Here is a 25,247-nt window from a genome sequence, read left to right on the forward strand (position 1 = left end):
CATCGATTACAGATAACAAGGTTTCCTGTTGAGACTTTTTGTTTTTTTAAGGCATGTGATGACGAGAGTTCGGGGGAAACAAAAATAACTTAAAATAAAAGTGGATCCCAATTTACAGCCTCGTCCCTTTTACTCGCCTGGTGTTGCTGCATGTTGTCACAAATGAAGGCAGCTCTCATTTAGACGCTTCGATGCTTTTAGTGCTGATTAGTTTGAAGATAAAAAGTAAAAGCAGAAAAACACAAAAACATAAAGATGGACTTCAACATCTGTCCAACAAAGACAAAATAATGGTAGTACGCATTCCAGCTGTGCAGCAGGTTGGCGTGCTGTCTTACAAAGCTGTCATTGGGCGAGAGGCGGGGCTACACCCTGGACTGGCCAATCACAGCGCTGACATATAGAGACAGACAACCAGCCACACTCACATTGACACCTATAGACAATTTAGAGTCTCCAGTTAACCTGACGAGCATGTCTTTGGACTGTGAGAAGAAGCCGGAGTACCCGCAGAGAACCCACACATGTCAATGGGGATTTGAACCAGGAACCTTCTCACTGTGTGGCGACAGCGTTAACCACTGAACCACCGTGCAGCTCCAAATAAGTGATTTTGTAATTTAGTTAGTTAATTTATCGATATCCTATTTTTGTACTCAGCTACATATTCTTTCTGGTGTAAATGAAGTCTTTCCCATCTTTGCAGTGAACCAGTTTTGTTTGAAAATAATAAATGGCCCGTCTCGTTTTGATGCCTGTCCCGAATAAAGACAGGGTCACTTCATAGACTGAAGAAAATAAAGGCCTGGGCTTTTAGTTGAAGTTGAATTGAAACACATGTTCATACTTTCAAACTGTGTCCATTTCAATGGTTTCACATTTTAAAACAGTTGTAGTTTCCTTCCCTCAGTACTTCAGACACTAGATCTTTAGAAGGAACTGATACGTTTTCAGATCAAAGAAATCCATTGATTGTGATCTTCAGAGGTTAGAGAGAAACTTTCATTAACATGTTTTATAAATAACATTGCATTTAAATCATTAAAAATAAACTTTTACACATTCAACAGTTTCTCCACTGGATGGCGCTGTTGGCCTGTCAATATAATAAAATTGTTCTCATTTGTTCACTGTAAAAAAGATTTCTTCAGGTCAACCTTGAATAAGTACGGAGCCCCTGAAGTCCCAAAATGTGCGAAAAAACCTATATGCACAATTTAATTAACGCATAAAATATTGTGTTCTACTTTTTGGGACTTCAGGGGCTCCGTAAATTAGTTTTATTGGGTCATTTTCACTAACATAATGGCATTGAATACAGATGGGTGACGTCATCCATTAATATTTACAGTCTATGATTGAATCCAGAAAAAACACAAAGAAAAACAAATCTTTAATCAAATATTGGATTGGACAAAGCAACTTAACTCTTGATCACAAAAACCTTCATTTTACGTGTAAAACTGTTTTAATATTCACATTTTAGAATAATAATTTACTATTTATTACAATCAGGACTTTATCAGGATGAAGTTATATATATATATTTAGTCTATATAAAGTATTTAGAGGCTCCCGTGTGTTATTACAGTGAGTCAGCTGCATAGAGATCAGTTTTTTCCCCGTCGTTTAGTGAAGAAACGAAAGTGAAAGCAGTTTGAAATGTGACGCCTCGCTGCCTGTTTGGATTCAGTCTGTCGGTGAGCTCGTACCGGACAGGATCATGGAGGAGACCGAGGAGTGTGTGCCGGTGATCGTGGAGGGGGTCTGGAGTGCGGCTCAGACTAAAACCGTGAGGAACAAACTGCAGCTTTACTTCCACAGTAAGAAGAAGTCCGGCGGAGGAGAGTGCCGGGTGGAGGCGGAGGAAGGAGCCCCGCGAGCGGCAGTTTACTTCAGAGGAGAGGACGGTGAGTCTCCCTGAATGACGGTGAAAACCACCAAACACCAAGTTACTGCTCTGATATCTGTTGATATCTGCTGACAACACTAAAGCTTTTAGAAAGTGAAATATACAAAAGAAAAAAAAACGAATCTTTAAACTTTTTTTTCACTTATTTATACTGCAGCATTTTGAATTTGAACCGTGATGGAAACACTCTAATAGAAACTCATAAATCTTAAAGCACCTGGATTGGCTGTAAAAGTTGGTTAATAAACACCCGGATCTTGTCTGCTGACTTCCCAGCATGCACTTCAACTCTTACACTCCTTTTCCTCATAGTTCAAACTATTAGTCATGTAAATAGTAATGTCATAACAAGCAATAGACTGCTGAGTCTATAAGAAGTGGACGTAGAGCATCTTATTTCAAAAGTGAAGCCATGAACATGCAAGTTCACTGACTTCAGAAATAATTATTCGATGATTTATTAGCTCAGGTAACATTTTTCTAATTAATGTATTTTATTTTATTTGTATTCAAAATGTATTCAAACAGTAAAAACTTCATTGAGATTATTGATCTGATTTACAAAGTGTTGTGGTCGAGGCAGGCAGCAGCACAATAAACAAGTTACAGACGTAAAACACACAGCGATAACAAACACAGATCAACATCTCCTGAGTCACAGAGCTGAAAAGTCAAAGGTCAAAGCATCTACAACCTGAAGCATCTTCCTCCAATGTCTTTAATTACCTTTTATAAAAACTTAAAGAGACAGGCTCCCTCAGACACAGATCGTGCTACAGAAACCAAAACAGTTTACCAAAGACGAAACGCATTTACATTTTATAAAACAAATTACCAAGGGGAAGGACACTTTACCAGTCCCAAAACAAATTTACAAACTACAGATTCTTTCTGTAAATTTTCTTCCGATGTCCCGGTAGGTCTGTAAACTAGAGCTCAGGACTGTGGGTCCAGTTTGTTGTGATCTGATCTTCCCTCCTATTGGATGCGGGGAGTTGACATCACAGAGCGCAGATACGCTCTTGTGCGCTGTGCTAACTAGCAGCTAAATCAGAACAAATATTCCACTGTCAGCTGAAGCTCGGCAGATATTTATTTCTTTTGTTCATATCTTTTGCGATAGGAAGAGGAGGACATATCAAACTTTTCTAAGTCTTCTGCTTTGAGAGAACTTTGCAGAATTGTTAATGACTGAAGTGTTTTGTGTGATTCCAGTGAGAGAGAGAGTCCTCGCTCGTAAAAACCATGAAATCACTGTGGACAATCAAGCTGTGACGTTACGTCTGAGCTCTGCACCGGTGAGTACAACTGAAGGTCAAAATAAAAAGACTGTTTTAAAAGTGGAAATGTACTGCTGAATGACAATTCTAAAGAAGGAGGGTTTATGTGTTTTCATTGATTTCTCTTATTTATGACTGAACTGTTTTGTTCTGTTTGGTTGTTTTCTAACTAGAGGGTAACAGTCTAACCTCACAGTATGCCACGGGACAAAGTCTGCTTGATTCTAATGTTTACTATCGTAGTGTCTTACACTGTAACTGACCGCGAGTTAAACATTTTATACCGCACGCCCCTCCTGTCTTGTTCCTCTCTGTTGCTCCTGTAGGAGGAAGATGAACGAGCATGGCACTGACGCTCGCTTTTCTCACTCAACAGAGCCCGTTAGCTTGTCTTACAAAGTGGAGATAAAGGTGCATTAATCAAATCCATGTCCGCGATGTAAATGTTGAGTTTTGGTTTGTGTCAACACCGGAAAAAAACTTTATTCGGCTCACTGTTTGTCGACGAGCCTCTGAGTGTTGTGATTTGAGTCAGCGACTCGCTTCTGTTTTCCTCCTTCAGGACAAAAGCACCTGATGTCATTGTGTTTGCAAGTGGAAACTAAAATTCACAGAGAGAAGAATTCAATATTTAACGCATGCGGTGTGGACAGCGAGCGTGCGATTGTGCGCGATGCGACCCAACATCCAAAGCTCGCGTGCTGTTACAACACGGTGTTAGATCCAACGTAGTGACTTTTTTAAAACAAACTCAATATTGTCCACCGCTGAGGTTATGGAACTATTTCTGGACATGTCCTCTGCAGGTGCAACAAATGTTAAATGTCTGATACTCTTTTCTACTAGAGTCATCATTCTGTTTATTTAAGTCCATGATCCGGACTCAAACATGCACTTCAACGTCTCATTACGTCAATACATAATAAAACATAAACTCTTACATTCAAGTCAACTACCCGACAAGACGACACGGTCAAAAAAACACTGCCACCAAACACACGGCTGAATCCAATCACCAGCAGTGTTCAGTCACAATCCAGGCTCCGTGTGCTGGACACACAGGGAGACCACACAGGGTTAAAGTCATTTAAAACTGTAACTAATGCAACTGGAAATTAAGCAAATCAAACCAGAGCTAGAGAGAGCGAGAGAGAGCGAGAGAGAGAGAGAGAGAGAGAGAGAAGCCATCTTAAACACCCTGGCCCAGCTTGCCCAGCTGCAGGAATTCAAATGATCTGGCTCCGCCCCTTTCTACCTGAATGCAACTTGAACGAAGAGAGAGAGAGAGACGAGGTAACAGGAGGAGCTCTGACACTGTCAGGGGTCGTCACAGTCGGTATTACACTCAAATACAAAGTCACAGTGTTGTAGTGGTTACGTGCAAAGATCAAATGAAACAAGAATTTTGGCTCCAAAATCACAAAAATATAAAACTGCCTGAAAACAAAAGATTAAACTCATCTCTCCACCCAATTACTTCTCCTTTGTCCAAAACCAAACACCTCAAAGCTTTTATTCAGTCACCTGCTGCTTCTTTTATAACATGCGTTTCCTCCTCTGTGGTTTAAATTCCTTGATGAGTGACGCAGCAGGAAGTTGGACTTTAACTCTCTGCTCTGTTGTGTGTTTTGGACTCTGCAGTTTGTCAGGGTGTGTTTCAGTGCTAACCTAACAACAATCCTGAGACATTTAGTGAGGGATCATGTAGAGTGATCTTGTTTTCCCTTTAGTTTTTACATCTTTGATCCTCTTTTCACTGCTGTTATTCTCTCTATCCTTTCTGCTTTTCCCACAGTAAACAAACTTTAAATGAACCGGACTTCCTTCCATGGATTGATTTCTTTACAGTTAGTCCTTCAGAGTCGGTGATAAGAGCTGTAGCCATAGCAGGTGTGGCACCCTGGGTATTTTAGTAGCTAAGACTATGCCTGTGATTATTGGTTATCAGTTATATTATTACATTGGTGCCCCCCCCCCCCACTATTATTTTTCTGGTTAAATGTCATTAAGATGATTTGTGTGACTTAAAATAGGAGAGATTCACCTGCTTAGGCTGTAAGTACCTGCAGGGCAATATTCATTGTGGCCAGTAGGTGTCAGTAGCAGCATTGATATGTCAACAACTGGCGCTGTTCCCTGTGTAATTGCAGGAAGTAAGCACAGTTGTATCGCATCAGACAGTCTGCAAAGCAGCACTATATGCCGATTCTCATACAAGACTGTCTTTCTGTTGTGTTTGCAGTTACGAATGCTGTAAATAAAAACACCTTTCTTATGGAAGCCACATTGTCATAATTCAGTGTGTGTAACACAACCGTCTGCTTTTATTAGCAATGGTGTATTTCTTCTAATAGACGGTGATCTATAAAAGGAAAGCAGACGGTTGCTATGCAACATTGGCCAATAAGACTCAGACAACTTTATTTATCTCAGAGGGCGATTTGGTTCCATAGTCCGCCCAGACCATGCATACATTTACAAACAAACAACAGAAGGCGTTTATCAGAGACAACAAACAAATCAGACAAAGATGAGCGCTGGCACGCTGACACCCTCGTGTGGTCTCTTTGAGCAATGACACCCACAAGGGCCTGACGAAAAGCTTGGTTTAAGGACAACAGTAATAAATAAATAAGTCAGTAAATACATAACTAAGACATTCTAAGATGCACCGCCGTCACATTGAGGACTATGTTCAAATAATGTACCGGTACGTACAGGCCGCTGCTGCAGGAGTCACAGGAATAAACAACGATCAGGTTAAAGAAAGCCGGGACACTGAGAAGCGCCCCCTCTCTCACCAGACTATCAGAATCAAGTATTTGAAACAGCCGTGTAATATTAACCATTTACATCCAGTAGATATCATGTTGAATTGGCAGTGGTGTTATTTTAAATCCAAATTGAAGACCTATAAAACATTTTTTTAAATAATTCTACTTCCACCTTTTCTCCAGTTTGCTCCACGTTGTCTCATAATGTCTAATAAGGTGTATCATCTTATTTGACATTGAATTGAAGATAAATAAATGTAACACCAAGAAGAAAAATTAAAAGTAGTGACTCTTTGTTTTTATGGTTGCAGTTTTCATTCAGGTGAAACTACTCTACATCAGGGCCCGACTGATATGGGAGTTTTGGGGCCAATATCGAAATGAGGAAGAGAAAGAAATCTGAAGCCGATATATTGGCCGATATCTTTCTCAGACCTATCTTTGATCTGTAGAGATTGATGGAAATAGATGAACACATTTTCCGTTGATCCCTAAAACGCAGTTTTCAAACACTTGTGGAAAAGATATTTAATGAAGACGAGATGGTCAGAGTGATGATGTTTCTTATAGTCCTTATAGCGCCCTCTGCTGGTGAAAGCCAGACAGAGATCTGCTAGTGTAATATAATGAAACTCAAATTAAATTATGTTTGACTGGTGAATAAATGTAGTAATATCGGAGCATATCAAAGATGAAATCAGCCGATACCGATAGTCACTTGATATGTTAATATCGGCCGGTATTATCGGCTGGCTGATTAATCAGTCGGGCTCTACTCTATGCGTCTTCTCTGTTTCAGCCCACAAGTTCACAAGTTTTTTTTTACTCTGATAAAAATCTGAAACTAAAATCTGTTGGTTGGACAGTAATTTTGATCTTTACCAGCTAGTGCTGGCAGAGTTTGTCTCTATCCTGCTTATTTTAACGGGACACAGAAAAAGCAGTATTTAGCAGTTTATAGTTTCTGCATGAAACAGATTTAGTTTGTAATGTTTGGTTTTCCTATCGTCATTTTATTCTTTGTGAATGTTTTTCTTTTTCTTTCTCTTTTCAGAGTCCAGCGGATGACGCTGATGTCTCAGGTGAATCTGCTTCATTTGTTTTATCTAAAACAGCTCAAAGATATTCATCTTAGTTGTTTAATCTTGGTAAGTTCCATTTATGTCCAAAAACGACTACTATAGTTTTTATTTAACAGAGAGGAGGAAACATTTGTTTGGGACTATTTTAAGATGAGGATTATTGAAGATCCGTTGCTCTGGTGTGTTTTTGGAGTAGCATTACGTGTACGAAGGATTGAGTCATATTTGAACACTTTGGATTCACGGGCAGACTCAGACCTGGTCCACACGTAGGCGGGTATTTTTGAAAACGTAACTTTTTCTGTGTTTTGACCTTTTTGACTTTATTTGGAGTTTATCATTCCTATCTCATATTTTAATTAACTTTTGTGATTTTATTGAATGTGTTTGACATTTTGAATGAAAATCGATTGTTTTCATTGTTAGATTCAGCGACAGATTCAAAGATGCCAGAATCAGAAGTTGAGACTGGAGATGGAGCTTCTGCAGAGAAACAAGATGGTAAAAAACATGCAACAAGGAGCACAATATGTAACTCTGACACCTAGTGTTTAAAAAGGGTACTGCAGTCCAAATTCTAAACGTTAGAGAGAGCTGTCTCCCCCCGCCCCCTCCTCTGTAGAGTCGATGTTCACGCAGGTTGCCATGTGGTGGACACTGAAGCTTCAGTGTTTATCCAGCTCTGCATCGGTCTGTAAACCTTTCTGCGTTCTAACCTCTCTCCATTTTCCAAAAGCATCTCCAATATTGATCCTAGTTTGAGCACGTTTGAGCACTCTGCACGTTTCTTATTAGAAACATGCAGAGTTATTTGACCTGATAACTGCTCTCATATCTGGCAAACTGAGGGGTGTCCAAAACGGCCGTGTGTAGTTGTAACCTGCGATGTGAAAGTGCTCTGAGTAATCTGAAGACTAGAAGAAAAAAATATACAAGCTCAAGTCCATTTACCATTTACGCTTGGTTATGTTATTTCTCTAGCACTAGTTTGAAACAAATAATAAGAAATACATTGTATTGGTAATAGAAGATAAAGCTGTTTATTATTTGTCTCCTCTCAGAGTCCATTCAGAGCTTCTCTGTGGTTTTGGACAATGTTGGATCCAACATGTCTAGAGATCTGCTGCTGATGCTGGTGGAGACCATCTCAGGTTTGGACGACAGTTTTTACAGTCTGGAGATTATCCTGGAGAGCAACAGAGCTGTGGTCACCTTTAAAAGCCCCACAGGTACGAAAATAACACTGAAATAATACATCCACAAAAGTACATTGAAGACACCACAGCCTATAGGTGTAGAAGTAATACACCCATACACAAAAATATGCATACGTGTGTTTTTTTTTTTGTGTTTGTGCAATAAAGATTTCATTCATTAATTCATACAAAAAAGACACAAGTGTGCAGTGAGAATGTAAAGACATGAACATGTTGTTTTCTAGATATTTCTGCAGGTAAAATAATAATGAGAGAAGAGTAGAAAATTATGTAACACAGCTAAGTAGTCCTCGTCGTCAAAAATGCATCTGCACGCATCAGAAATTTGTTGACTATCCATTTATTTATAATTCATGAATCAGTTCAAGCTGACATTCGAGGCATGCATACACGGCAAAAAAACATTGGCACATGTTTCACCTCCACTTCTCTTTCTGCAAAGACTCATCTTAAAATCACAACTCTAAAAAATAGTGTTCAGTAATGAAAGGGACTCCTTCAACTTCTCAACATTATTACACACCACACCTTAATTCTTTATGACACCACCTACACTCGTAGACACGGCATAACCTGATGGTGCCCTAAAGCCCCGTTTCCACCAAGCAATCCAGTTCAGTTCGATTCGATACGGTACCCATTTCTTGGCGTTTCTACCATCAAAAGTTGGGAATGGTACCAAAATAAGGGATCCGTACCGTCCTACTTATTTGGTTCCCTCCTGTTGGGGTGCCAAGGGTTCCGATCGGATCCTAAAGGGTCCCTTCTTTTCTGTGTCCCTGTTCTTCATGAACGTTTAACTTCATTCATAGCTGGCTACACTGTGTTGGGCTGCTATGATGTCACACTAATAAATAGCTGACGTGGCTACAACGGGGAATATCTTATATTTGGAAAAGAGTTTCTTTTGAAAAGTTTAAAGATTATCAACTTGAGCGCTCAGAGTGGCCGCACAAAAAAAAGAGGAGCGCTCGGAAAAAAGACACCGGGCGCTGCGCTTTTCCTCTGGGCGGCCACATGCAGCTGCTTACGCTCTCTCCTCATTGAAAACTATTGAAAACAGACACTCTAGGTGAGTGTCAGAAAAAGCTAGGTGGACACAGGGCCTGAAAGACAGAAGACAATGAATCCACAAGTGAAGATAACAAAGGCAAAGTCAAAATATTATATTTTACAGACCTTGAAACAGTTCTGATGTAGCTTAAGGCCTCATGAACTCCTAACAAACAGGTTAATCCAGAGTATTTTGCAGATGTGGAGAAGTTTCTCACTGTGAGTCAGACCAGCCAGAAGCTGAAGAAACACAAACTGACCGCCTGGAAGTTAGAGGAAACAAAGAGCGTCCGAGTGGAGAGTCTTCCTTCTGCTGTGGTTGAAGGTAAAAGTGATTTAATCCCAGTAAAGAGGTCTGTGGTTAGAGGACGTCCTGTTGACATGTTTTGGAATCAATGTGTTTAATAAGTTTTGTGTCTGTTTTTTTGTTGTTCTCAAAACGTATTTCTGATGATTTTGCAGACCTGTTGGAGCTGTTCTTTGAGAAGAACTGGGCTCTGCCAGAGAACATCACCATGGTCCCAGATGAAGAGGCTGCCATTGTCACTTTCGTTGACCCCAAAGGTTTTCCATTCAGCTTTACTAATTACTCACTGTTATTTGGTCAAGAGTGTTCTTTAAGCCCAAAGACCAAAAACTGTTAGGCTAAAAGTAACTATCCAATACACTCGGATCTGACTGTTGAGCCTTTGATTGGTTCATGATGGATACTACAGGTAGGATCTAACAACCTCCAAGAGGCAACCTCTGAGGCTGGAATATAAAGTTGACATGGACACGCAAAAAATGTGGCAATTTTTTTTGCTATAACAAGCGCCAACCTACAGTGTTTAAATTAAGCTAATGTGGAAGAGCAAAGAAACTGCAGTTCCTCAAGTGTCCACTTGAGGCTGTCTGCAAAAGCCAAGGAATCCCCATTAGGTCCCTTTTTAAAAAGTCATTTTTCACAGCAGAAAAAATAGTGTTTACAGCCTGGTTCATGTTGAAATCTTAAAGCACGTGGCTAGTAAAAACTTTATGGGGTTTGAATTTCTTTTATAACTCATTTATTCTGATAATATAAAGGCTGAGAGATGTGCATAATTAGGAATAATTAGGGGCGTGCCAGTGATTCATTTGGCAAAGGGCATTTATGAACACAACACACACCACCACCCAAATGTATGCAGCAGATGGATACATCGCTTGAACTCATACATACAGAGTGAGTGATGCAGCGTCACTTGATCAGAGCATTGACTCTTTATAAAAACGATCAAAGCAGCAAACCAGACGAGCATACTATAGGTCAGTAGTTTTTAAAGTTGGTCTCCACAGACTTTAGGAAACATACTGTATGTCTATAAGTACGAGTGCATACGGTGTTGTTAAATAAAATAGATGATGATCCCTAAGTTAATATATTTACGATGCTAATTCTGTTAGCCAGTAACTTCTGGCGCCAGAAAACTAACATGGCTGCAGTTGAAATGCAAAAGTCAATTCTTCAAAAATGTTGTGAACAAAACAACGGGTGAAAAACAGGATCGCTATATCCAATATATTTACAGTCTATGATATAAACAGACCTAAGCCAAATGCAAACTTCAAAGCAAAGGCGTCAGCACATTTTAGGCAAAATTGTGTATCCTATGACCTGGATAACTAATCTTCATAGAAACCTAAGATACATTCATGAGTACTAATCAACTACTTACTCTAGCGTTCTGTTTTTATCTGCAGTTGTGAAAAACATTTGCATCAAACAAGACTACATGATTGGATCCACTCCTGTCAAGGTGTATCCATACTACGAGTCCCTTGGCACCGCCCTTTATGGAAAAGAACGACCAACATGGAAGATGCCTGAGCCTTTCACAGAGGGTGTTCATCCCGTCATCTGGAAGTTTCTCCAGATGAAGAAACTGTCTAACGAAATCAACGACCTGATGCGTCCATACTTCTGCAGCGTGAACATGGAAAACCCTGAAGTGAAGCTAAGCCCTATCCCAAATTTTTTGAGGCAGAAAGGTCTAACCACCCAACAAGTCGATATGTGGAAGAGCACTGCTCAAGACACCTTCCGTCAGCACATGTCTCAGTACACTGCATTTGAATGTACAACAAACAGACCTGCATGGAAAGCTGCAGAGAAAGATGTCCGTTCCGTCGTCAGGAAAGATGCCCACCTTGTTTTGGATGCATCCAGGGGGGTTTTGACCGTGGCAGGGAAAGCTGACAATGTAAAAACATTCAGGGTGTCTGTGGAGAACATCGTTAGTAAAGCCTTGAGTCAGATTGAACGGCAGACAAATGGAGTCTCTGAAGTAATGGACTTGTCCCCTGCACTTTTCTACATCCTGCAGCAGGAAGGAATTCAGAAAGCTACACAGGACATTTCCCCTGAGATGAACCTGTCCTATGATAAAAAATCCCAGAAGTTAACCATTACAGGGTTCTCTGCAGAGGTTTCCAAGACTAAGTCATGGATCTTGGCGCGAAATGTGGGTAGGAGTAAAAAACAGATAGAACTTCATTCAGGTCTTTTAGACTTTCTCAAGACCGTGGATCCCATGGACATGTCACACCATCTGTTCACATCCCATGGCATCAGTGCCATCTTTGGTGTTGAAAGAAAGGGGGTTTTGCTGTTGGGGAGTTCTGAGGGTGCTCTTGCTGATGCAGAGAGAAAGATAAATGCAAGTTTAACAGTCATGATGCTGGATGTGGAGGACCAGGCAGTTCTGAATCTTCCCAAGTGGGTTGATCTAAACCGACAGCTTTTGGACACTTACAACTCTTCAAAGAAGAAAACAGTGTCCATCCAGATCTACCCTGGAAGACAAGATCAAATAACGGTGGCAGGCTTCCTGAATCCAGTGAAAGAGGTCAGTCATAATCTGAGTGAATTCATTAAGTGCTACTCCCGAATTGAAGAAAGAATTCGTTTGCGGTCTGCTGTCGTTGAGTTCATTGACAAGAAAAAAACACTAGAATGGTCCAGCATTGCAAAAGACAATGATGTGAAAGTGAATTTGGATTCACTAAGGCAAAGAATCTATATCACTGGGGCTCGTCTCCATGTCCAGAAAGCCAAATCCTGCCTTGAGGAACTGACCAGTTCTCTCTTTAGTGACAACCTGAGAATGAATAAGCCTGGAGCAAAGAAGTATTTCCAATCTCAAGAAAACTGGTTTCAGGTTAGTATAATGTCAGAGTTCAGTTGTGTGGTGATGCTTCGTCCAGAGAATCAAGAGGAAGAGGAGGAAGAGAACTATGAGGATGAAAATGGCTTTATTTACTGCAAAGTGAAGACTGCCGGTGGAGTCCTGGTGTCTGTAAGCAAAGCAGACATTTGTCATTTTGGAGTCGACGTGGTGGTTAATGCAGCTAATGAGGAATTGCAGCACATTGGCGGCCTGGCTCTGGCGATGCTCAAAGCTGCAGGACCAGAGCTGCAGAAAATCAGCAACAACTATGTCTCCAAAAATGGAAAACTACGTCCCAGTGATGCCATCGTAACAAGTGCTTGTAACCTACCTTGCAAGTACATCGTACATGCAGTTGGTCCTCGGTTCTCTGACTACAACAAGAAGACCGCAGTCTCCCATCTGAAGCTTGCAGTTAGAGAAAGTCTGAGAAAAGCAGTAAGCGTGAACTGCTCCACCGTTGCGCTACCAGCCATTAGCTCAGGTGTGTTTGGCTTTCCTGTTGACCTCTGCGCTGAGACCATAGCTGAGGCAGTGCGGGAATACTGCGACAGTCCAGAAAGCCGAGGATCATTGACTGAGATTCACTTGGTAGACAACAATGATAACACTGTGAGGGTCCTGGCAGCAGCTTTCAACAAAGAGTTCAGTGATCTTGGACCAACTATGACTATACCACCGCAGTCAGGAGGACAAAGTTCAAGGGCTTCAGGGTAAATTGGAGATTTTTTTAATTATAGTATTAGAAGATACAACTGGGCTTTGGATTTGGTTTAATGTTTAATAATTTAATGTTTCACCTTTTAAGAAATAGACTGACAGTATTTCTTTTTGTTTAAAAGTTAGTCATCCGCCCTCCCTTAGTCCATCAGTCTGTCCCTTCTTTGTGTTTAATGTAGGCTAGCAGAGGCATACTGCTAGCAAATAAATCTATATTTTCAAAGATTTATGTGCACTGATTGTTACCACTCACTCATCCATGTGATAAATTTGAACATACTGACACTAACTTGTTAGCTTAGCTTAACACAGAAGATAACATGCTAGCTAGAATGATAGCCATCTGTCAGCCAACAGACTAGTTTAGATTATGAAAGAGATGGGACAGAGAATAGATATATTTAGGTAAATACATAACATACAACATGTAAATCAAAGACTTGTGACAAGTTGGGTCTGTGTTTGAACATGATTTTCCACTTTACAGCAGGTATCAACGGGGCAGAGGTCGAGGTGGACAATGGCAGTCACCAAGGGGCCATCAGTTTAATGAAAAAGGAGGACGAGGATATCAAGGAGGAGGACGAGGATATCAAGGAGGAGAACGAGGATATAAAGGACGAGGATATCAAGGAGGAGGACAAGGATATCGAGGACGAGGAGCTCAAGGAGGAGGACGAGGATATCAAGGAGGAGGACAAGGATATCGAGGACGAGGAGCTCAAGGAGGAGGACGAGGATATCGAGGAGGACGAGGATATCAAGGAGGAGGACAAGGATATCGAGGACGAGGACAAGGACAAGGATATCAAACAGAAGTAGGATATCAAGGAGGAGGAGAACGAGGATATCAAGGAGAAGAAGAAGGATATCTAGGAGGAGAAAAAGGATATCAAGGAGGAGGAAGAGGAGCTGGTGAGACAGGAGCTGGATCTGAGTGGAGTCTGCAAAGTAACAGGGGTGGTCAGAGCCCCAGGGGACACGGCAATCATGGAGGGTAAAGTTCTTTCTCTTATTTATTTTCCTATCTTTATTTTTGTTGACAGTTTGTAATGCTTAATTTTGTATTTTATCTTTGGTGAGGTACTATAGAAGACATTTTTGGAGTCCAACTTATTTCTTAAACCCTGGTTATCTAAGGGTCAGGCAAAATGTCAAACCAATGCAAATCATTTGTAAGAAAACAAATCAAAACTAAAATAAAATTAAAGTAAAATTGTTGCATAGGGAGTTTGTAAAATCCGCCAAACATTTCACAACAAAACAAGAAAAAACTAAGTTTGGAATTGGTAAAGGAGACCTGTGATGACATCATTTTTGTTTTTTCACTGTTCTTCGACTGGCTGCAGGCCTGGGAGGATGGAGCAGACCACAAATGAAGGTCTGAAGATTGCTCTCTTGGAGGGAAACATTCAGGACCAGACTGTGAGTGACATGTTTAATACCACGGTTCAGTGTTGATATCAAGCCATAATGTTGATGAGTATAACATTAATTGTGGTAGTTAGAGTGATAGTTTGGGTTCTTTGGTAGTTGGTTTGTTATGAGGTACATATCAATATGACCTACAGTAGCTGATAGATGACAGCAGTCCAGTTTGGAGAAGACAGCGTTTCTACACAGAAGCAATAGCCCTATTCAGACTACTGTTCAAGACCCGATATTTACATTCCTGTCACGTTTAGCCTTTAATCAGAATCTCACAGAGGAGTAATGGTGGGACAACGTGACCCTCCGCCTCTGGGCAACCTTTAGATGTAAAGACGGGTTACAGTGGCGAGATGGGATTGGCAGAGCCAGCGTGGGAGCACAGTGTTGTGTGTGTGTGAGTGCATGTCTTGACGATGTGTACGTGGAGCTCCTGCTGTGCCATGCTCACTTTGCACTTCTGCAACGCTGTAAGTCAATGTGAATTAACAGATTGGTACACCAATTGGAAGTTGTTGGAGAATTGATTAGAATGTCTTTAGGTGTAATGACGGCGGAGCTTTGTTACGGCGCTGTATCGGAATTGCGCCATGAAAAGGGCTTATGATTTGCTGTAGATAGGGTCACAAGAAACACAAACTTTAGCCATTTAAAAAAATCCTACATGTAAAACAACATGTTATTGTGAACGCTGTATTTCCAGATACAGCCTGAACAGCCATCTGCATTTCTGATCAGTGAAATAACAGATCTTCTGAGTTGTTATCCTCTTCTTATGTTTGATGTTGAGATTTTGATCTGCAGACTCACGTCATCGTCAACACCATCGCAGAGAACATGAACCTGACACAGGGCGCTGTTTCCAAAGCCATCCTGCTCTCAGCCGGGCCCGGCCTGCAGGCGGCTGTTAAGTCTGAAGCTGGCGTGTCCATCCTGCAGTACGGAGACGTCATCATCACCGACAGCTTCAACCTCATGTGTCGTAGGGTCTTTCATGTGGTTTGCCCTGGATGGGACAATGGAGGCGGCCAGGCAGAGGAGGTGAGGGGATTTAATCAAAAACCTTTGGGATTAAGATACTTTACTTACCTGGTGACGAAAAAATATAATAGTGAGTACATCTACAGGAATATTTCTCTGGACATGTATGTTTTAAGAATGTCAAATGCTGACACTTTTCAGAAGTAGACAGCTGAAGAAATAACAGAAAACCTCATCCAAAATTCCATTGATATTTGTGCTAGTGCTGTCACTTAAAATAAAAATCAACTTTGAACGAATGCTGCACAGACACAAAACACATTCTGTTGTAATAATAAGCCTAAAACCAACAGCCTGTTGACAATCCAAAAGGACTGATTTATTTTTTTATACCATTTGCCAGAAACACAAATCTATGAACTTGATTTGGATCGAGTGCAGCTCTCTCTCTATTTATTGAACTACTGTTCAGAGCGTACAGAGGTATATTTTTGTGAAAGAGACTTTAATACCATTGTAAAATAGTTCAGTTCCTTGCTCTTACAGAACACCAGATTACCTTCTTGTCTGTATCTTGTTTTGGTCCTACTAGTTTGGTCTTTGATATGCAGTTAAGCTTGTGTTTATGTTGTCTGTTTGTGTCAGACATTGATAACAATCATCAGATATTGTCTGGTGGAGGCTGAGAAACTCAAGATGACATCGCTGTCCTTCCCGGCCATCGGTATGGGAAATCTAAGCTTCCCCAAAGACGTGGTTTCCAGAGTCCTGCTGAAGGAGATCCACAATTTCAGCAGCAGCATATCTCCTCGCCATATGAGAGAGGTGGCCATCGTTGTCCACCCGAGTGACAGACAAACTGTGGATGTGAGTTTCTAATTTGTTGACGAAAGTGGGACATGTTGAAGTTCTTACCAAGTTCTGGATGTGACAGCTATGCATGCAAAATAATGAAAGAAACGTTATTTCTTCTTTTCCAAAACAGCATAATGTCTGAAACCACTTTTGTTAGATGGAACGAGTAGAAGTACTTTCCGGTACATAATCTAATCGTCATCAAAGCTAGCAAAAAGTCAGATTTTGGGGTTTTCCAACCTCACATTCAAAGAGGTTTATTTAATTTTCAATTTAATTCAAAACTCCTGTGAGCAGATATTTGATCATTATCAGGAAGGAAAAATGTATTAAAACAACTCAAGGCCCCACTGTTCTGCGTTCCATCTGTAGGGAGCATAGTTTTGTGAAACCATATTTAAGTGGGCTTGTTTTCTTTTTTGCAGGACATAAACCAGCTCTTCCCAAGCTCAGTAGTTACTTTATCACTCTAGTTATCTTTTTGTTCAATCCACATGAAAGTGTAAAAATTCTTCCACATTAAAGGGTTAATTGACAGACTGCTCCTTTAAAGTTGCTTGTACATCCATCCTTTTGTTTTTCAGTGTTTCACCAGAGACTTTAAAGGTCAGACAGGTCAGAGAAACTTCCAACATGAAGCCCCGGAGTTCAGCCATCCAGCGGGGCAATCATTCCGCCAATCACAGCAGTCTTCAGGTATGAGGCATCCGACACTATTCATTTAAACATTATCTCTTAAATAGATTTTATGTCCAAGAAAACTTTTAAATAGATGAACAAAACTAACATTACTTATTGTAAGTAAAGATTTATAAATTAAAGTACTGGTTTAAACGCACAATATGTAAATTCCACCGCCGGAGGGCCCCGTCATCGAAACAATAACAAAAGATGATGTCGATGCTTCAGGGGAATCATAGAAGTGATTCTCTTTGCTATGATTAAAGCCGCCTTAAAATCCAATCATGAGCCCACTGTGTGTGTCTGTGTGTGTCTGTGTGTGTTTGTTTGTGTGTGTCAGCCTCCTTCGGTCAGGTGGGGTCCCCATCTCTAGGCGTGTACCAGATGCAGATGGGCACTCTGACCCTCGAGGTATCGTCTGGAGACATCACCAAGGAGACGTGTGATGTCATCATCAACGCCTCCAATCAAACATTTAACCTTCAATCAGGTGACTGGTTTTTCTCCTCTACATCTTTTTTCTTGGTTTGATTATCTTAACACAAGTATTTTACTAAACATCACGTCTGCTTACGTTGAGGAATGATTTGGGAATTGTAATGCTTGCAATATTATTATCACCTACTCTTGTTATCAAACGTAACCTTGAAGCTTAGGTTGTGCATATAGGTAACAATTCAGTCCACTCACGATACGATCTGATTGACGATACTGGGTTCAAGATAAGATTCTCTAACAAACTAAATTATCTACTGGCAGATCGTTTCTGTTTCAGACTCAGATTCAGAAGGGTTAATTCATTAGGAGAATCTGTTCCCCAGCTGAGAACCACTTTCTTGCAGTTTAACTTCAATAAAATGCATTACTGTTCATGTTAAAGCTTCATTATAATACCTTTGTTCTCTTATTAAATCTTAGGAGTGTCCAAGGCGATCTTAGACAGCGCTGGAATGAGTGTTCAGATGGAGTGCGCACAAATAGGTATGTAGCTGGAGATCTTAACTGATCTCAGAGTGTCCTAAAGATATCAACATACCATCTGTGCACCGGACCACACCTTATTTTAAGACCAACACACCCATGAGTGCTAACATGGTCCAAAGTTCTTTTTTGACAGCTTCAAGACTTTTTTCATTCTCCATGCACCTTGGAAGTTGATGAAGTTAGAAAACCCTTCTCTGCTTCTGCAATGGCTCTTTGTCTTTTGTACCTGTTGCTCATCCACCATCTATAGATTACATCAGTAGAGTATCTGTCCTGGGGAAGTATGTTTTACTAGACTTTGTTATAAGTGTTGTTTGTTTCCTGTCTGTAGTGAGTTCTCCTGGTTACCAACCTAGTTCAATGATCGTGACGTCAGCCGGGCAGCTGCCGAGCAGAAACATCATCCACATCGTTGGGCTGAGCGATCCCGTGAAGATCAAAGAAATGGTTTACTCAGTGCTCAAGATCTGCGAGGAAAACAAGTTCAAGTCTGTCGCCTTCCCGGCCCTGGGAACAGGTCAGTGCAAAAAAAAAAACATGTCTGTCTCTGTGTGTAGTTATTACTTATTGACAGAGAAACTTTGTATTATTACTTATGATAACTCTCCTCTCGAAGGGACTGAACTGGTTTCTCTCAAACATTTCCCTTTTCATCTTTTGTGTTGTTTTCTTCAATTTGTCATTTATATAATTTCACTAGTTCCCCATGCAGCTATGTTGCTTGAATCAATACTGATTTATTTGGTTGATATTGGTGGTGCAACAGTCGTAACTGTCAGTTTGGATTAGAATGCCAAGTCAAGCTTAAGACCAGGCCCTGTTCCCAGGTGTTGACGCTGATGCTAAGAAGATTTAGATCATCAGCAAGATGTTTGAATAATCAAGCACTTTTAAATCTGGACTTTAGTGAACCCTAAACGTTCTGCAGCTAGCACAACACTTTTGAGTTTAACAGATGGTACAGATTCTCTTTTTCATCCTTACATCATCACCATCGTCATCATCATCACTGGTGTTTGTCTGCCTGTTAGGTCAGGGAGGAGCCAACCCGTCGTTGGTGGCTGATGCCATGGTGGACGCGGTGGTCGACTTTGTGAGAAACAAACGCCCGAAGTCAGTTCAGAGCGTGAAGATCCTGATCTTCCAGACATTCATGGTGATGGAGTTTCACAAGTGCATGAAGAAGAGAGAGGGAGAGGGAGTGGAGGAGAACAAAGGTATCGTAACTTAATTTTGGAAGGATATAAACTCCACCTAATTTAATTATTTTTATCCTTTGTTTCTTGTTGATTCCTCGCTGTGGTTTTGCAAACCCAAGCCTCTTGGCCTGAGCACAAGTTTTTGAGTGTTTTTGAAGGGTTACTGTCTTTCAAAGCAACAAGGCATGGAGTTTGAAATCTTTACCACAAAATGGGTCACCACTGATTATTTCACACTTTCTAGGTTTTATACATGCAGCAAAAACAAATGTCCCAAACTAATCATTGTTTCCATTAAGCTCCTTAGACCATTATAATGGAACACATGTTACATTTATCTGCAACATATTCCTTTGTATCAACCATGATGACTTTACAAATTTTAACTTTTCTACACTCATCTGGGATATATCCTCTACCACTGTTTTAAGACTCTCTGAAAATACTACAAATAGAGGAATACGTTACTCCCAATTATGTTATCAAGTCTTTTATTAAACTTGTTGCCAAGAGAAACTTTTTTGCAAGTCTACTAATTCTACGTCTATAATACAACTCTCTGCTTATTTAGATGCTGTTTCAGACACTTTCACTTCGCTGTTTGCTGGACCAGTGGACAAGCGGACCAGGCCTGGTAACTTGGATCTGGAGACGGAGGAGTTTGAACCTACAGAGTTTGAGCTCTGTGCTGACGACAAAATGGTAATCATTCAATCATTTAGGCTGTGGGTCCGTCATACATAACTACCAACGTTATCCTAAGCTTAGAGTGCAACTACCAGAGTGGGAGCTCGTAGTGTTGCCAACCCAACATCGAAAAACGGATGGTAAAGATTTATGACAAGTTCATGAGAATATAAGGGCTCTTTGAATCCAACCTAAACATTCACACAGGTTAACTTCAGAAAACAGACAGAGGTCCAGACGAGTGAATAAAATGTTTTCGCAAAATGAAACCAAACTCCTCCCCACCTCTGCAGGCTTTGGTTCTGGCTAAGACAAGGATTGAGAAGCTGATTTTGGATGAGCAGGCAGAGAAAACCATCCAAGACCAGTACATCAGTCAACTGTCGCAGGAAGACATGGATAAGCTGAAGGACCTGCAGAGGAACCTGACTGTGAGCATCCGTCTGGACAAAGGGCAGGAGGACAAGGAGCCAAAAATCCACCTGGAGGGTTTGACCAGGGACGTCTCCACCGCTGAGTCTACAATCAGGTCAGCAGATTCATCAAAAAGAGAAAATCTATAATAAAGACTTAGTTCAATTCTCAAAATGCTAGGCTATTCCTTTACATGTTTTGTTTCTGTCCTTAAGGGAAATCATACAGAGGGTGGAAAGGCAGGAGAACTTAAGAAGTAAGGCCAAACTGGTGAGTTCTCTCGTAGAGTGGCAGTTTCAACACCCCAACGGGAATAATGTACCCTTCGACATTTTCACCAACCTCAAACTGGAGGAGGCTCTGGAGAAAAAAGAAAAACTTGTGAACATCAAGATCAACAATGAAAACTACAAGGCTGATGTCAACTTTAGCAGAGCAGTTTCAGCAAATGGACATAAAATGGTGGAGCTACTCAGAAAAGACTTGAAAAGTGAGTCATTTTGTTTCTCTGTATCTCACTAAGGTAGTTTTTTTACAAGGTTTATGGAACTAACTCAATGTAAAACTAGACCAATGTGGATTGTACAAATCTTCCAAAAATGTGTCCTTTGTTTTTCATATTTTAAATATTCTACAAACACTAGCTACACAAGCACAACAAAAATGATTCTTTGTTATTTTCTTTGCAGGCGATGCTCCTCTGCCGTCAAATTGGGAAGACATGAAAGGCGACCTCATCAAGCTGTTTGCTCTGACTGCAGGAAGCAAGGAATACAAGGATGTGGAGACGGAAGTAACAAAGACTGGTCTTACGATAACCATCATCAGTGTATGTTCACTCTCTGATTATCTAGTCCTGTGTTCAGCAAAAGCATTAGTCAATTAGCCCGCATGTTGTTGTGTGTACAGGTGAGTAAAATAACTTTGGAAGATCAGTTTGTGTAGCACATCAGTCAGGTTGAAGGTCCATCAGAAACCAAGTCCACTTCTCAAAGGTCTGTAACTCTGAGAGTGTTCCTCCCTCCAAGTGATATGAGCCAGTGCTTCCCACAGAATGACGCTGTACCTGGGTCGTGGGGTTGGCAGTGCATCATTTAATCCCTCTATCTGCTCCGTCTCAAGGTCTAATTCACAGACTGTCTGTTTACTGTGCAGCGGCCGTTAATACACCTTGGCGGCCCGTCCAAGTTTAGTCTATGTGTGTGTAGCAGCTATTTATTTGTTTTTAGAATTAGTTTGGTCTAATATTTTGGTGGTGTTGTTTAGTTAGTTATTCAACACGTTTTCTTTATTTAGAATAGATTTTGGGTAATATTTTCTTATGCTAGTTATTTGTTTAGTCAGTTTAGTTTTGCATTAGTATTTTTGTTCGGCATTTGGGTAACACTATGGGCACCTGAGGTTATTTAGGTAAGAGGCAGGTAGAGGACAAGCATGCACCTGGGTGGGACTATGGTTTTTTAAAGCGCAAGAGAGGCAGCAGGATCAACGATTTCCTTTGTTCTTTTGTTGCTTGCTTGCTTTCGACCAAATACACCACCAGAAATGCAGATCTTTTGCATGGACTTCTTTTGCCAAGTACATCAAACCCCCATGGTGCATCAGTGGTCATTTGATTATGTTTGATTAAGTTTATTTTGATTTCAATCGGACACTCAGAGCACTTGATATGCCTCTATACACTGTAAGGGTGATGGCCTTTACTATACCTTTAAATATGTCGTTTTCTGTATTTGCAGATTGAACGAGTCCAAAGTCCGACACTGTGGCAGAGCTACCAACTGAAGATGAAACATATGGAGCAGAAGAACAATCACACAAACAACGAGAGGCAACTTTTTCATGGTACAGGAGCCGACTCCATCGATCTCATCAACAAAGATGGCTTCAACCGCAGCCACGCAGGAAAACATGGTAATTAACAAAGAGTATGACCTACACCTGCAAAGTGTCTTGAGATAAAACCTGTTATGATTTGGTGCTATACAATGAAAATTGATTGGCTGATATAGCAGGTTAAAATGATGCAATGTTTACATGTGTTACTGTCTGAAAATTGACTATATAAAAAAATGGATGGTGTCCATTGTACAAAATTTAAGACAAACTTTCCCAAGCAAAAGGGGGCTGACAACATCAAGGATCTGTTAACAGTCCATCTTTTTATGCAGGCATGATTGTTAATTTATTTTTGTTTGTTTGCAGCTGCGATGTATGGCAACGGCACATACTTCGCTGTGGATCCATGCTACTCAGCACAAGGCTACGCTACGCCGGACACTCAAGGGCATAAGCGCATGTACCTGGCCCAGGTCCTGGTCGGAGACTTTACCCAGGGAGTAAATGGCATGCTAACCCCACCCCCCAAGAGTGGGAATACTTCAGATCTGTATGACAGCGTTACTGATAACAAATCCTCTCCATCCATGTTCATTGTGTTCAACGACACGCATGCATACCCCGAATATCTTATCACATTTACATAAACTACTACGATCCTTTACAGCAACAGCTCTGAGAAAAATGCACCTTTGTCTAAAGTGTTCCAGTTTCACGAGCGCTCAACACAAAAATGTATACGGAGAAGTTAAATGTTTTACATTGTAATTACTGTTTTTATGTTGTCTTCGATGTATTGTCCATGCAGCGATTTCCCAGCATCCTAGACAAATTTCTCCCTAGGGAGACGAATAAAGAAACCTTACTTACTACGTACTCGAAATCGGTCTCTAGACCACTTCTTGAAGGTCTAGTCTCGGAATTGAAAGCATTTTCACTCTGTCTTGTCTCAGCCTCAGACTGGGTGGACTCCAGATTTTAAATCAAGACCGGTCAAGACCACCACTGAGAGGCTATTTTCCCACATCATTACTGTGATTAGAAGAAAAACGTCTCTTTCTAAAATAAATTAATAACTTCAATTCATTTGTAGTTTGATTTTTTTTCCCACCTGGTTACGGCCGTAACCTTCAAGGTGTTGAAGACTAAATGAGTGACACGCCTGCTGCACACAAGATGATAATCTTTCAGTGATATTTATGGTCTCGGCCTCGCCCTGCCTTGGTCTTGACTCACTCTCGATCCCTAAAGGTCTTGGTCTGGACTCGATCTCGGAGCACTCTGGTCTTGGGTATACATCCTGTTAGTGTGGTCTTGACTAAAACAATATTATCAGTACATAGATAATTGGCCTATAAACGGATCCAATGGTGAAATCTTTAAACTACCTTTTGTAATGATCGTCTAAAAAAAATGAAATTCAGTTGAATACTTCGCAGGATAAGGATTAATCATATTTTCAAAATGTTTACTGATATACTTCTCTCAAGGGCTCCATTGATATTTCTAAGCTTTCTGTGATATTCTGTATTAAATACTTAATATTTCCAAGGGGCAGTGTTGTTTTGTTGATTTTTGTTGTTTAAACACTCCTGGATAAATCTAGCAGAAACAATCATAAGGCTGCTGTGTTTAAAATGTATTTCTGCTTAAATTGTTGAGTTTAACTTGAATAATTTTTCCTCTTTTCACCGTTCGTTTAGTCTTGAGTTTAGTTTTGAGCAGCTCCATGTTTTTTGTTTTCTGGATGCAGATGTGACCATAGTTTGATAAAAAATATTTAGAGCTGGAGAGGACAACAAACAGGAAGGAAATACTGAGTTATCAGTTAACACCTTACTCTTATTAGCAGAGCTGGGTATTGTCCACAGCCTCACAATTCGATTTTTGATTCTTTGGGTCACGATTCGATATTGATCAATATGCTTTGATATCGATTCAATATTACACATAGAGAGAAATACCCAGAGAACTACTCACTGTACCTTCTTATATTTGTTAAATAATTATGTTTGTATTTGTTTAAAAAAACTGACTCAAAAATGTTATTTTATCGTTGCATTATACTTTAATAAACAAAGAATAAAACATTAAATTACAGTATGAACTAAAGCGCAAAATTGTGCCTGACCTGAATTCACACTACCCACAGTGCCCCAGTGGAGAGGGGTGTCATTACAACAGAAAAAGGATTAGGATTTCCCTGAATCGATATTGAATTTGGGAAAATAATAATCGGTCTTTGTCAGACACATGATTTTTTAGTTGGTGATGTCACGTCGGCGCCATATTGGCGGTAGGTTGCGGTAGCAACAAAACCAAAACAGTGAGAGATAGAGACAAACAACGTTGAACAGTAAACCTATATAATCGACCAACTTGATCATAAAACTGGAGAAGAAGCGTGATGAGAAGATCCCATACCGGGACAAGCTCAGCAAGGATGCAAGGGGCCGGTATTTGGAGAAGTTGGCATCAGTAAACAATATTGATCCTTACGACCTGGCCGCAAGAAATTGGAACACTGACCCGGCATTGTTGCCTCCAACCTCGTACCTGGACATTACCAACTACCTTGTTTACGGTATAAGTGCATATACCTTTGACCAGTTCAAGAATTATAAGTCCCTCGAGGCCCACGGACATTTTTCAAGAATGGTTGGGTGCAGATTTGTTCGTGTTTTGACCGGAGGACTGCGACAACACAGTCGTTACAGCCAAGGTAAGCTATCTGTAAACAAAGGAAACCTGTGATTAACTTAGCGAGTTACTACAAATGTATAACGGACATAGGACGCTGTTGGGCCACGCAGGCTTTAGACAGGCAAACAATGGACTTGGGCCTGCACCTCTGTGAGAAGCCTCATTGGAGTTATTCACTGAGATCACAAAGAGGCCTAAAAGGACTCTTAATCCCAGAATCCCCTGCAGTACTTCACACCTACGTGTGACG

The 25,247-nt window shown here is 40.6% G+C and overlaps 1 protein-coding gene across 1 annotated transcript; it reads left to right on the forward strand.

The window, feature by feature from the left end:
• The first annotated feature begins 1,673 nt into the window (after positions 1-1,673).
• On the forward strand, positions 1,674-23,851 carry LOC132974885 (protein mono-ADP-ribosyltransferase PARP14-like). Its single transcript, XM_061039193.1, has 25 exons — positions 1,674-1,910; positions 3,128-3,210; positions 7,021-7,048; positions 7,475-7,549; positions 8,110-8,277; positions 9,518-9,643; positions 9,781-9,882; positions 11,041-13,219; positions 13,714-13,847; positions 13,920-14,223; positions 14,576-14,651; positions 15,459-15,695; positions 16,281-16,502; positions 17,075-17,186; positions 17,512-17,661; positions 18,090-18,152; positions 18,487-18,672; positions 19,187-19,377; positions 19,488-19,500; positions 19,938-20,056; positions 20,335-20,570; positions 20,671-20,945; positions 21,145-21,284; positions 22,195-22,369; positions 22,661-23,851. The coding sequence occupies exons 1-25, from the start codon at positions 1,724-1,726 to the stop codon at positions 22,939-22,941; spliced, it is 5,862 nt and encodes a 1,953-aa protein (XP_060895176.1). The 5' UTR covers positions 1,674-1,723; the 3' UTR covers positions 22,942-23,851.
• The last annotated feature ends 1,396 nt before the right edge of the window (positions 23,852-25,247 follow it).

Source organism: Labrus mixtus, chromosome 5 (genome assembly GCF_963584025.1).
Source record: "Labrus mixtus chromosome 5, fLabMix1.1, whole genome shotgun sequence".
Classification (NCBI taxonomy): domain Eukaryota; kingdom Metazoa; phylum Chordata; class Actinopteri; order Labriformes; family Labridae; genus Labrus; species Labrus mixtus.

What these genes read in the sequence shown, in the direction of transcription:
- LOC132974885 (XM_061039193.1), top strand. Translation starts at nt 1,724, where the DNA reads ATGGAGGAGACCGAGGAGTGTGTGCCGGTGATCGTGGAGGGGGTCTGG. An exon ending in CACCTTTAAAAGCCCCACAG is followed by an intron (nt 8,278 to 9,517) that starts GTACGAAAATAA and finishes AGTATTTTGCAG; the next exon opens with ATGTGGAGAAGTTTCTCACT. An exon ending in CAAAGTTCAAGGGCTTCAGG is followed by an intron (nt 13,220 to 13,713) that starts GTAAATTGGAGA and finishes TCCACTTTACAG; the next exon opens with CAGGTATCAACGGGGCAGAG.